Here is a 12,938-nt window from a genome sequence, read left to right as displayed (position 1 = left end):
TCATGGTCTCTCGCACATACTCTTCTGTAAGTCCGATTGAGTGGGACAGCAGTGAGGTGGTACTTGAGAAAAATCTCAATAAAAGTGAAGGAGTGGTGCTTATAGCAGAGAGCAGTTGGATCCAAGAATAAAATAACTGTGGCGGGGGGGGAGGGGAATGAAGAGGATTCTTCCACAGAAAACAATGCCAGCTCTTCTGTAATTATAATTGTGGTTGGAGTCACTGGTGGATGAGCACCACAATGAGTAATTGAACTTAATTTCAAGTGATCCTGTTGTGGTTCTGATTTTTTTTTTGAACATCTTTCCTTATAGTTTTAATCGTCTGGATCTGCCGCCATACAAGAGCTTTGAGCAGCTGAAGGAAAAACTGTTATTTGCAATCGAAGAAACTGAAGGATTTGGACAAGAGTAACTACTGTATAATAATCTTGTCAGGAAAGAGTATTGTGCTGTCGTTTAAGGGATTCTGTAAAGGAGGAATGTATTTCATTTCTTGTGCTTTACTTTCCAGTAGACATCTGTTTATCCAGACATGTCAAGACTGTCTGTTTGTGTTAGAAACCCTGTGGGGAATGGCTGAAAAGCTTTTGTCTTGGCTTTGTCACTCTGTATTTACAAGCTGAAGAACCTAATATAATGAGGAAATTGTACATGCTTAAATAGAATTAATGTGCTGTGATAAATAGTTTAAAACTGTAGTGTGTTCATTTGTGTTGTATGTGAAGGAGCAGCCAAGCTGATCCCCCACTTACACATAGGAATACAGCTGGCTACTGTTGATGATTTGGAGATGGTCGGGAGAGGGCTTCCTGGAATTAATAGCATCTTATAATTGACGCTGAAGCAGGGCTGGAAAACTTGTTAACCAACCGGCCGCATGTTTCATTGATGAGCTAAGAAACAAACCCAGATTGTGCATTTCCCTCCTGTTCTGTTACCACCATCCCCCCACCTTTTTGCTTTCCGCTTGTACCACATTCTTTGTGTTCTCATGGCCCGTTACAGCAGTCTCCTCTCTCCCCACCACCCGCCCCTCAAATTCAGTCTTTGCCGAAAGATGTATTCATATTTCATTTTCAGGTTAATTTTAAGTTCACGTCAATTTTAATTTGAGCAAGTGGATTGAAATTCAGGGAGTCCTTACCACGTGACAAATTCCTATTGAAATGTTTTTTTCCAGCACTGTTGATACTTGAAAGATAGGTGCAGGCTACTGTTTGGTGAACAGATGTCTACTCTACCATTGCACCTTTTATTGATTTTTTTTAAAAAAACAGTCTCTTAAAACACCTTGTACCAGTACTGCTCATAATCCCAGATATATTCTTCCTCCTCTGTATAAAAGGTAGCTAGAAAACAGAGGCTTTTGCCCTATATTTTTAAAGGAATGAGATGTGTAGATCAATCATAGCTCTAGTTTTATAGAGCTTGATTGGGAAATATTTTTATGGTATGTGTGCTGACACCTCTGATTCAGGAAGGGCTGATGTATAATAACGTCATCTTTAGTTAGAGGTTGAGTTTGCCCATTTGCTATCTTTTTTGCCAGTGCAGCTTTGCAAATAACTTCTGAGGACGTTTTAAAGTGACACTCCCCCATATCCAGCTGCCGCATTCAGTCTGGGCCACACTTTGTTTCAACTTTGTATCTTGTTAGTTTATGGGTTCGAAAACTTATCAGCAGTATGGAACACTTTGCAAATGAGATGTGTATAAGTTTCTGAAATGGGAAAGGGCAGAATGAACATTCTTTAAAACAATTGTCACATTCAGAAGTAACTTTTCAATGACTGTGTAGGACCAGGACTCACTATAGAGCATCTTCATATTCTCTTTTGCCCATAAATGTTCACTTTATATATCCATTTGTGAAAAAATTTTACTTTCTAAGAGTCTTCCTAACAATCCCTGGATGGTGAGTTTTAAAATGGCCCCACGAAATTTGGGAGAGTCATTTTAGTTGAATTGGTATTCCCCTGTCGCTTTTTAGTCTCTCATCCCTAATCCTAATTTAGAACATCTAATGTTCATCCATTACAATCCACGTTGACATCCAAGCAAAAAATTTAAGTGAATTTCATTGAGAGGAGTTTTGTGTTTCTGTAGAAGAGGACAAGTTTATAACTTTTCTTAGCTGGGAAAGCATGTCCCCAAAATCACCTCCAGCAGATTATTTTTGTATTTCAAGATTCTGTTGATAATCTAATTTGCTTTAGATAATTTCAGTTGGGACCAGCGAGGAAAGGCCTTGGCCAAAGTTATTGTTTCTGATTTGCCATCACGTGTGATTCTGCTGATAAGTGTGTGCATTTTGCGGAGGACAAAATGTAGCTTGGAGAAATTTCGGCAAACACAGTGTAGACCCGCGGGTGCATTGCCAGTTAGAACAGTTGACATCCAGGGGACTTTACCCCAGAATAGGATGATAGTTTGAGGAAAGGTAGAGGTGTGAAGGAATACAGCAGGCAATGATCAGTTTCAGACCCCCCTCTCCTCCCAGACTGTTGGGAGGACTTTGGTACATGTTAATTTGAGAAGTTGATTGTGACTCCCAATTACTTTGTTAAGTTTGTCTACTCTCCCTTTGGAAGATCTGGTCTTTTCCAACTTGAAACAAAAATAAGAAAGGTCTGAGTGCAGTTCAGCTATTTATAACCTCTCGGCCTGAGATGTACGACCAGCACCTGCTTTCAATGCAGAATTTAAATTCCTCCCATCAGCAACTATTCTGTAAATTAGTGTATACCCTTTCTACAATTCAGTGAGCTCAGTGTTCTTTTCCCGCCCCCCACCTGTTCAAAAGGTTGTATATAAAGGTATAGTACTGAATCATACAAACTGGAAGTTGCTATCTGCAACAATTGGTTTCTGCTGACTTTGTTAATCTCGGCATGGGGTGATGGTTATATTTAGCAATTATCTAAGTGCTCTCAGATAAGAAGGGGCAATTGACCCAGGATCCTGCTCTTGATCAGTATTCTGTGAATCATGCTGGAAAGTGAGTGTGGGGGGTGTGTGTGTGTTAAGATCTGTTGGGGACCAAACTTAGTCCTGTTTTGATGCCCTCCATACTTGAATTGTCCCTGAACTCCCACTGTCTAAGCTCCTATGAAATGCAACTGCTTGGGTGAGGACGAGCTGGTCGAAATACTCCAGTAAAAGCCATTACTTTCAGGACAGGGTGAGAGAATATTGAATGAGGGAGGTGAGGAAACTCAGTTGTCTTATTTTAACAAAACCTGTTCTTAAGCTAGGATATATTTGTAATATATTTTCACAATTTATCAATCGTTATAAATTATGTATATAGGATATCAAGGGTAGATAGTTTCGTTTTTTTGTTAAAACCTGCCAATTGTAAGTTGTAACTTCAGTTTGAATTTGTAAGTAATCACGGAGTTTCCAGTTTTAAGCTTGGCGTTAGATCATCCCAGTTGGTCTGTTGATAATGCATGTTCCTGCTGGAATTGGAAAGCCCCAATTAGCTAATCTATGTGGAGTTAAGTCGTTGGCCTCTGACCTCATGGTGAGGAGGGAAACTTCAATCCGGGTTCCGAATTGTTAATCCGTTAAAATCCCACACTTGATAATGCACGTGTGGCCTTCGGATGGGAGCGTGGTCTGAATCTCCTCCACCTGCAGGTATTTACAGGTTTTTTTCAGTCGTATATAAGAATGGCCACTTTGTCAAGAGGCCCGTGGAATTATAACCCTGCGTGAGTTAGCCCCTAGGAGTTGGCACTTTTATTATTTTTAAAACTATACAAATTGTGAGGGGCCTGCTTAAACTTAAAAATTGAAGGGCTGATCAGTTCTGTAGCTGGCCAGAATAGGCTGATTGGCTTGCAGTAAGTGTCTCCCAAGACTAGGCTCTTGCTAATCTGCACCTAAATTATCTTGGTTCGGGTGTCTCTCTCACTCTGGGGAACTCTGGTATCAAACAAGCAGGACTGTGCCTCATTAATTTCTTCATTGCAGTTTGATGACAGTTGAGATTTCAGCACATGACTGCCACCTGACTGACTAGAAAGAAACCAGTTTCTCGTGACGGTGTTTCTTGTGTGTTCTGTTTGGAGCTCCATCTTTGGTGAACCTGTTTTTGAGATGCTAGCCAACTTGATTCGATGTGAGCCCTTTAGAGAGAGAATATTTTTCAGGTTTGGAGATGGAATGCTTTGGATTAACTAAAAATGTTACAGCCTTTTAAAAGACCAGCTTTGTTGCCGTTTAATCCTAACTATCGTATCTCTGTAATTTTGTGCAATATGCATCACAATGGCTAGGGTACAGATAACACAATTGAACATTTAGTTTAATGCTTAAAAAAAAATGTCCCATTAAATGTGAATTTTTTGGAATGCAAGGACTGTACCAAACAACACTACCCACTTTATTTTTCCATCTATGTTTTTGCCACCTGCTTGTTACAAAAGCATTTTCTTCAGCTGAACAGTAGAGAGCAGTCTTGGCTGCAGGTTGCTTTGAAGCCCCTCTGACCAGCAAGATGGTAAAGGGCTTTGTTCCAGTCCATTTGCCACCCTCCCTCCCTCACCATTCCCCTCTGCCTTCTTTAGGGGGGAAAAAAGTGATGCAACACCCATGCCGTTCTGTTCGTTCTTTCTAATGTTCAACCTCAAACTGAATGTGAACTCCGTGATGTAATCGAGGGTGGGTGCAGTCAAATGGCTCATGCCCCAGGGGATTTGAACCCCTAGCTTTTCATTCTAGTTTGAGGTTTAATGCTCGTGTTTAATTTATCAGAACTACGCGTTCCCTCTTTTAGCCTAACCAGGAAACGGCAATAAAAAGCCTTCATTTCCATCAGATAGTTTATTGATGTGTGTTAACCCTGGTGGACTCGACATCCAAATTACTTCAAAATGTTGATGCTTGCCTGCATACTTTGGAATTGTGGAGTAAGGCGTGAGGTTGCTTTTGAAGTGCTGATCATGAAATAGGCTATGTATTGGTTTAAACTTTGTCAGATTAGCGGGATGCAGTATGTTAATTGACCTTGATTTGTCACTAGGGATTCGGACCCATTTGGATCATTTTAAATCTTCTAATCGGACCCCACAAATGTTGTTTTATGAATAGAGCTAAGACTGGTATAATGCAGGAAACTAATTGCCTACGTTTGCACTTCTGTAAAATTGCTTTCCTATAATATGCAGATTAAGCAACATGGAGTGGTTATCTGACACAGTCAGAACATCTGAGTTATAAGTGGAGCTATTTTTCAGTTTTGTCACAGTGGGGGAAGCAGGTTTCTGTCAGCTTAATACAGCGAAAACTATTGAGCATTCCATCAGAATTAATGAAATTGTATTCAGTTTCCAACTGACGCATTGAAACTTAATTTTTTTCCCCATTTTAATGAGTTGGTCTAAATGGGCATCTGATATTGTTTAAGGTGAATGTCCATGCTTTTGACCACCTTACTAGTAGGGCAATGACTTGTCAATGCACGCGATTTTTCCCCCATTAAACTTGCTGGCAGTCTAAAGAGAACGATGATACACCTTTCAATGACTCGGTTGTTACAGGCTGCACGTAACTGAAGACACCAGAGTGCTGTCTGTTCGACTCCTGGTTACGTGACGAGTTTGCTGATCTTAACTGGGTGGCAGAATGAGTTGCTATAATTGGTCTCTGTATCCTGGCCGAGGGAAAAGGAAAATTTCCCCAAGATGCTGGAACTTGAATGTGTATCCATTGAGCCCTGCTGAAAATGTATTTGATGGGGATTGGGTCCCCAACAATGCCCTGTCGGGTGGTGTGTTGGAGGCCTGTGGAACTGCACCTTGCTGGACCTCAAAATCCTCATGAGGAGGAAGGGTGAAACCACAGCAAAGTATTGAATCTGGAGTTTACAGTAAGTGTTTGTGTCAGTTCATGGGGGGAGAGATGAAGGGAAACTACTGAATGTCTACTACTTTGTTCAGGAAATAACTGGAATCTGAAGCCATGGGAGCTGCACTTTGTTTAGAGTTATGAATGATAAACTTATCCACTGTGATATTAAGAGAAAACCAGATTTCATCCTAACTGCGCGATGCTTTGAAATCTGATGGTGATTTGAAATGATTTGAGGGCAACAGAAGAATGAAACCTAGCTAATTATCCAATGGTAATGACTTTCATTTTTAAAAATATTGTTGTTTAACTTTTGAAGCTTGCTAATTTTTCCATTTTCCAGAAGGTGGGAATAGGAAGGAGGCAGCTGATGTCTTCTCTTCCGGACCCCTCTGTGTAATTACCACTTAGGCTGGAATCTCATCCAAAATAATTTGGAAATCCTGTTTTTCTCTCTCGCACACCCTTTGCACCAATTTGTGTAGTCCTTGTTTCAGTCATCAAGCATGAGTGAAACTTTCTGATCCTGTCCTGATGGGCTACCCACAGTACATCCACATCTCCACAAGTTGCTGGTACTATTGTGCTGTTTATCTTCCTCCATCCCTTTTGTTGGTGTGTTAAGTAAAATCCAACATCTGTCACAGTATCAGTGAATACACTGTTTAAGTTGTTGGTGTTAACCCATGGTATTTTGTATCAAATCTTTAGTCACTGCTTTTTCTTCAAAAAAAAAGCTTATTCCTCACTCCTGTCTTGAATTTACCCTGATTTTTATAATTTGGAGGACATACACAGCTACCTCCAAACCCCCACTCTTCGAATTGCCTCCCGTTGAAGCAGACAAATCTCAGTTCTCTTTGCCAGTCATCTTTGGCAATGACTTGCCCACTGCCCTGCATCTTCAGGGAGGCAGCTTAAAGTTAGGAGGCAGGTCAACCTAAAAAAAAAAATCAAAACAAAGACCAAATAAATCAGCAACCCATCCCTATTGGTTTGAGTGCCATTCTGCTTGTCTCCAGCATTTGAAATCTTCCTTTGTGCCCATCTTCGTGACAGGAAAATAAATTCCGTTGCAACTTCATACCTCCATAGTCTGTCGTAACTGTACCACCGGTGGCACAGTGGTTAGCACTGCTGCCTCACAGCGCCAGGGGCCAGAGTTCGATTCCCGGCTTGGGTCACTGTCTGTGTGGAGTTTGCACGTTCTCCCCGTGTCTGCGTGGGTTTCCTCCCGGGTGCTCCGATTTCCTCCCGTAGTCCAAAGATGCGCGGGTTAGGTGGATTGGCCGTAATAAATTGCCCCTTAGATTAGGGGCATTAGGAGGGTTAAATGTGGGGGGTCACGGGGATAGGACCTGGGTGGGTTTGTGGTCAGTGCAGACTCGATGAGCCAAATGGCCTCCTTCTGCACTGTAGGGATTCTATCATGTCACATTAAGCATCCAGAAATCCATTGGATAGTAGCTGTGTAGCATTCTTTCACTCGTGTCCTGCAAGCAAGTTACCCAATGTTATATAAAAAGCACTGATATTAATTTGATTAAAAATAAAATGTATTTGGAATTTTAAGTAAGTAGTGTTAGAAATATTTCCAAGTAAATTCCTTAAAGTTTGATGGATGTAATTTCTGAAGCTGCAACATATTTAAAGAAATCCAGGTAATTTCTTCTCAGAACTTTGGGCTTTCTATATCGTGTCTAATTTCCACTGTATGATATCTAAGGATTGTAAATCATGTTAATATTTCTGTGTTTAATCCTTTTGTAAAGCTGAATTCGATTGTTCCAGAAATGGGTTAAGGCTACTAAGGTAATTCTGGCCTCTTGGCACAAGCTTCTTATCCTGTTTATCTATGTAAAAATAGTTAACATTGTAATAAAAATAAAAAGCTTCTCTTTAAAACAGACAACATGCTGTTTCGTGTGAGAATTTGGGTATTCGTTCTGAGGGCAAACATTTTGGCCCCATTCTAGTGAGGCGCAGAATTTCATTCCCGTCCCTTAACTGCAATAAAATGCAACTTCATTGAATGATCTTTCGAAGAGGGAGATTGGCGAATTTACATTTACAAGTGAGATGTGAAGAGAGATTTGCTTGGTTTATCAGTCGGTCGTTGCTCACAAAGCTCCTTGGTGAGACCCAGCTGGCTCTTCTTATGCAACTAAGTAGGAACTTTCCTATCAAAACATTTTACAGGTAATTAAGAAAGCAAATGGAATTTTGTCCTTCATTGCTGGAGGGATGGAGTTTAAAACAGGTAGGTTATGTTGCAGCTGTATAAGGTGCTGGTGAGGCCACACCTGGAGTACTGTGTACAGTTTTGATCTCACTTGAGAAAGGATATACTGGCACTGGAGGGGGTACAGAGGAGATTCACTAGGTTGAATCCAGAGTTGAGGGGTTTGGCTTATGAGGAGAGACTGAGTAGACTGGGTCTATACTCATTGGAATACAGAAGAATAAGGGGAGATCTTATAGAAACATATTATGAAGGGAATAGATAGGGTAGAAGCAGGGAAGTTGTTTCCACTGGCAGATGAACCTCGAACTAGGGGGCATGGCCTCAAAATAAGGGGGAGCAGATTTAGGACTGAGTTGAGGAGGAACTTCTTCACCCAAAGGGTTGTGAATCTGTGGAATTCCCTGCCCAGTGAAGCAGTTGAGGCTACCTCATTGAATGTTTTTAAGGCAAGGATAGATAAATGTTTGAACAGTAAAGGAATTAAGGGTTATGGTGAGTAAATGGAGCTGGGTCCACGAAAAGATCAGCCATGATCTTATTGAATGGCAGAGCAGGCTTGAGGGACCAGATGGCCCACTCCTGCTCCTAGTTCTTACGTTTAGTCCCAGTTCTTTTCATGCCAATCATAGATCAGAACAAAAAACATAAAACCACCTGTATTAATGACAAATTAACAAATACTTGCATTTATGTAGTGCCTTTAACATTAAATGATATCCTGAGGCCCTTCAGAGTGGCGTATTTAGACAAAAACTGAAAATTTAGCTGAAGGAGATGTTAGGAATGGTGTCAAAAGTTTAACCCTTTAAGGAGGGCCTTAATGGTGGAGAGGTTTAGGGATCTCCAGACCATAGTGCCTGGTTAACTAAAGGCACATACACCTGTCGATGGTCAAGACAGGATAGATGTGCAGAAGGTCAGAGGCAGTGGAATGACGTTCTCAAGGAAGGGTTTGGGGGACTGGAATAGGGTAGAAGTAGGAAAGAGCAAAGTCTTACAAGGATCTAAAACACAAGGGTGAAAACAGTAAATTGGAGGCAAGCTGGAGATACCAGTAAGGGAACTCATTGTACAAAGAAAATTACAGCACAGAAACAGGCCCTTCGGCCCTCCAAGCCTGCACCGACCATGCTGCCTGACTTAACTAAAACCCCCTACGCTTCCGGGGACCATATCCCTCTATTCCCATCTCATTCATGTACTTGTCAAGACGCCCCTTAAAAGTCACTACCCTATCCGCTTTCGCTACCTCCCCCGGCAACGGGTTCCAGGCACCCACCACTCTCTGTGTGAAAAATCTGCCTCGTACATCTCTTCTAAAACTTGCCCCTCGCACCTTAAACCTATGCCCCCTAGTAATTGACTCTTCCACTCTGGGAAAAAGCTTCTGACTATCCACTCTGTCCATGCCTCTCATAATCTTGCAGACTTCCATCAGGTCTCCCCTCAACCTCCGTCGCTCCAGTGAGGACAAACCAAGTTTCTCCAACTTCTCCTCATAGCTAATGCCCTCCATACCAGGCAACATCCTGGTAAACCTTTTCTGTACCCTCTCCAAAGCCTCCACATCCTTCTGGTAGTGTGGTGACCAAAATTGAACACTATATTCCAAGTGTGGCCTCACTAAGGTTCTATAAAGTGTCAACATGACTTGCCTATCAATACTCCTAAGGGTTCTGCCATTTACTGTATATTTCCTATCCGTATTAGACCTTCCAAATGCATTGTGGCAAAGTGAATTGAACTCATCAAGACCAGATGAGGTGCCAATGAAATACTTTGAAATGTAAGCACTATTGTCGAAAACCTGGCAGCCAATTTGCCCATTAAACAGACACTGTTCCAGTGACGGTTTGCCAAAATTTGGTTTGGTCTCGCACCAGATTCATCTGATCTCTACCATAGGGGTCCTCAAACTTTCGAAAAGGAATCCGCAAGAGGCAAGTCAGGTAATGTCAAACACATTCCAAGAGTGCAAGTGGAGAAGAAACTCTAGGGACTGCACGGTGGCATAGTGGGTAGCACTGTTGCTTCACAGTGCCAGGGACCCGGGTTCGATTCCCGGTTTGAGCCACTGTCTGCGCAGTCTGCACATTCTCCTCGTGTCCTCCGGGTGCTCTGGTTTCCTCCCACAGTCCGAAAGACCTGCTGGTTGGGGTGCATTGGCTATGCTAAATTCTCCCTCAGTGTACCCAAACAGGCGCCGGAGTGTGGCGACGAGGGGATTTTTACAGTAACTTCATTGCAGTGTTAATGTAAGCCTACTTGTGACACTAAAACTTTAAAACTTAACCTTCAAGAGACTATTCACTGGGCATCGTAATTAACCATCACAGGCATACTCTGATTGTACCTGGCACACTGAAAATGCCAGGATAGTTATCACTGAACAAAATGAAACTGAAGGACAGAGTGCAAGAAATGCTCTCCAAATCTGTGTCCCAAGAAAACTGGTTGAACATCCTTATACACTACAAGGCCATTAGAGCTTCATTCAAAAGGTACTTTCAAGTCAACTGGTTTATTTGATAATGGGGCACAATTCTAGCGCTGCACTAATACACAGCTTCACAGCAATTCAAATTTTGAGATAACCCTGTCTGGTCGCTAAGGTGTCTAAGCTTTAGCCTCCTATTTCGTTCTTCCTTGTTGCTCACTGAACAAACCCAAAAGTTTACTGTTTTCCTGGCCTCTTTGACCTTGACCTGAACTTCAAACCGCACATCCAAGGTGTTTATTATGAGGCATTTCAAAAGGTTAGTCATGGCACAAATCAATTCCAGCCTCCTGGATTGCCTGGATCCATTGCAGTTCATCTATCGCCGCAACAGGTCCACAGGAGATGCCACCTCCCTGGCCCTGCACTCAACCTTGGAACAATAACAAAGACACCAATGTCAGACTCCTATTTATTGACTACAGCTCAGCCTTCAACACTATTATTCCTACAACGTATCTCCAAGGGCCTGGGCTCTTTTCTGTAGTATGCAAGAAACAATACTTTTCACTGTATACTAATACATGTGACAATAAATCAAATTTATTGAGACCAGCTGAGACTTCTAACATTACTTTCCTTCTGTTTCTGTCTAAACCTTGTCGTTGCTCAACTAAAATCTCATCTAGGCCTTTGTCATGTTCAGATATGATCTTTCCAGCCTGTACCAACTCATCCAAAACTCCACTACTAGTTTCAAAACCTTTCTAAAGCTTCACTGCTCTCCACCTTCACTGACTACCTGCAGAAATATTGTTTTAAAACATAGGACCTGGTTTGCAAATGTTTATAAAGTCTTGTTGCACTCTACCTCGTTGACCTGTTGTGATCTACCTCTTTCCTATATACAACCTCCCATCGGGCATAATGTGTTAAAACTGAATTCCCATCCTAAACTTCTATTTTTGTAGTTTCCTTCCATCTTGAAAAGTTTACTCAGAACTTTTCATGTTGTCAATATTGGGAAGGCTGGTGCCATTGTTTTTGGTCCGTGCTCCAAATTCTGGTCCCAGCTATAAAAACCTGTAAAATTCTCACAATACTTGACAGGGTAGATGCAGGAAGGATATTCCTGATGGTGGGGAGTCCAGAACAAGGGGTCACAGTCTAAGGACATGGGGTAAACTGTTTAGGACTGAGATGAGGAGAAATTTCTTCACCCAGAGAATGGTGAGCCTGTCAAATCCGCTACCACTGAAAGCAGTTGAAGCCAAAACATTGTATGTTTTCAAGAAGGGGTTAGGTATAGCTCTTGGGACTAAAGGGATCAAAGGCTATGGTTGAAAGCGAGAACAGGTTACTAAGTTGGATGATCAGCCATGATCCTGTTGAATGGCGGAACCTGTTCAAAGGGCCGATGGACTCCTGTTCCTCTATTCTATGTTTCTATTGACTCCACCCCTCTCCCTGTCCATCTCGTTTGTGCCATCGGTACACTGCCTATTTCCACCTCTGCAACATTGTGGCACTTGGCTCAGCTTGTCAGCTGCTGAAACTCATCATGCCTGCTGCACCGAAACAACTATTCCCACTCTCGTGGCTGGCTTCCACATTCTGTCCCCATAAACATGAGGTCATCCATGGCTTGATGCTCCTGTGAGGTTTCTTGCGATGTTTTATTACATTAGAGGTGCTGTATATCAACCTTTACAACAAGTTGGTGACATCTGTGGAGAGAGAAGCAAGAGTCAATGTTTCAAGTCTGATGTGACTTCTGAGCTGTTTGACCAGGTACAGGATGCCCTAATTCTTGCTCCAGTATCCGCTATCTCTTTTAAGCAAATTTGGCCATTTACTGTTTTTGGAGGTGACCTATTGGTGAAATTTATTGTAATATAGGTAGTAGAATCATAATCCTTATGGTGCAGAAGAGGCCATTCAGCCCATCAAGTCTGCATCGACTGAGTATCTTATTCAGGCCCCCCCCCCCCCCCCCCCCCCCCATCCCTGTAACCCCACACATTTCTCATGGCTAATCCCCCGAACCTACACATTATTCGGACTGTGGGAGGAAACCGGAGCACCCAGAGAAAACCCACATAAACACAGGGAGAACGTGCAGACTCCGCACAGTCTCCCAAGGTCGGAATCGAATCCGGGTCCCTGGCGCTGAGAGGCAGCAGTGCTAACCACTGTGGCACCATGCTGTCCTAATATCTATTAATCTATACATTTAGTAATACCTATTTGATCAGTAAAGAATGGGAAAATGGCACTAATGTTTTTCTGCTCCTTTCTGCGTCACAACACCAGGTTAAAGTCCAACAGGTTTATGTGGTCGCACGAGCTTTCAGAGCACTGCTCCTTCTTCAGGTGAAGGACGTGATGAAGGGGCAG

At 42.2% G+C, this 12,938-nt stretch overlaps 1 protein-coding gene across 3 annotated transcripts in view; it reads left to right on the top strand.

Annotated features, from left to right (window-relative positions):
* itchb (itchy E3 ubiquitin protein ligase b) overlaps positions 1–699 on the top strand; it is an 80,623-nt gene extending 79,924 nt beyond the window's left edge. For all 3 annotated transcript variants that reach the window (XM_078236852.1, XM_078236850.1, XM_078236851.1), the window contains one exon: positions 316–699. In XM_078236852.1, the coding sequence (XP_078092978.1) occupies positions 316–415 (100 nt within the window). In that variant the 3' untranslated portion in view covers positions 416–699. The remainder of the gene's footprint in view (positions 1–315) is intronic.
* Positions 700–12,938: the final 12,239 nt, after the last annotated feature.

Source organism: Mustelus asterias, chromosome 20 (assembly GCF_964213995.1).
Source record: "Mustelus asterias chromosome 20, sMusAst1.hap1.1, whole genome shotgun sequence".
Lineage (NCBI taxonomy): Eukaryota > Metazoa > Chordata > Chondrichthyes > Carcharhiniformes > Triakidae > Mustelus > Mustelus asterias.
This window is presented reverse-complemented; position numbering and strand designations above follow the sequence as displayed.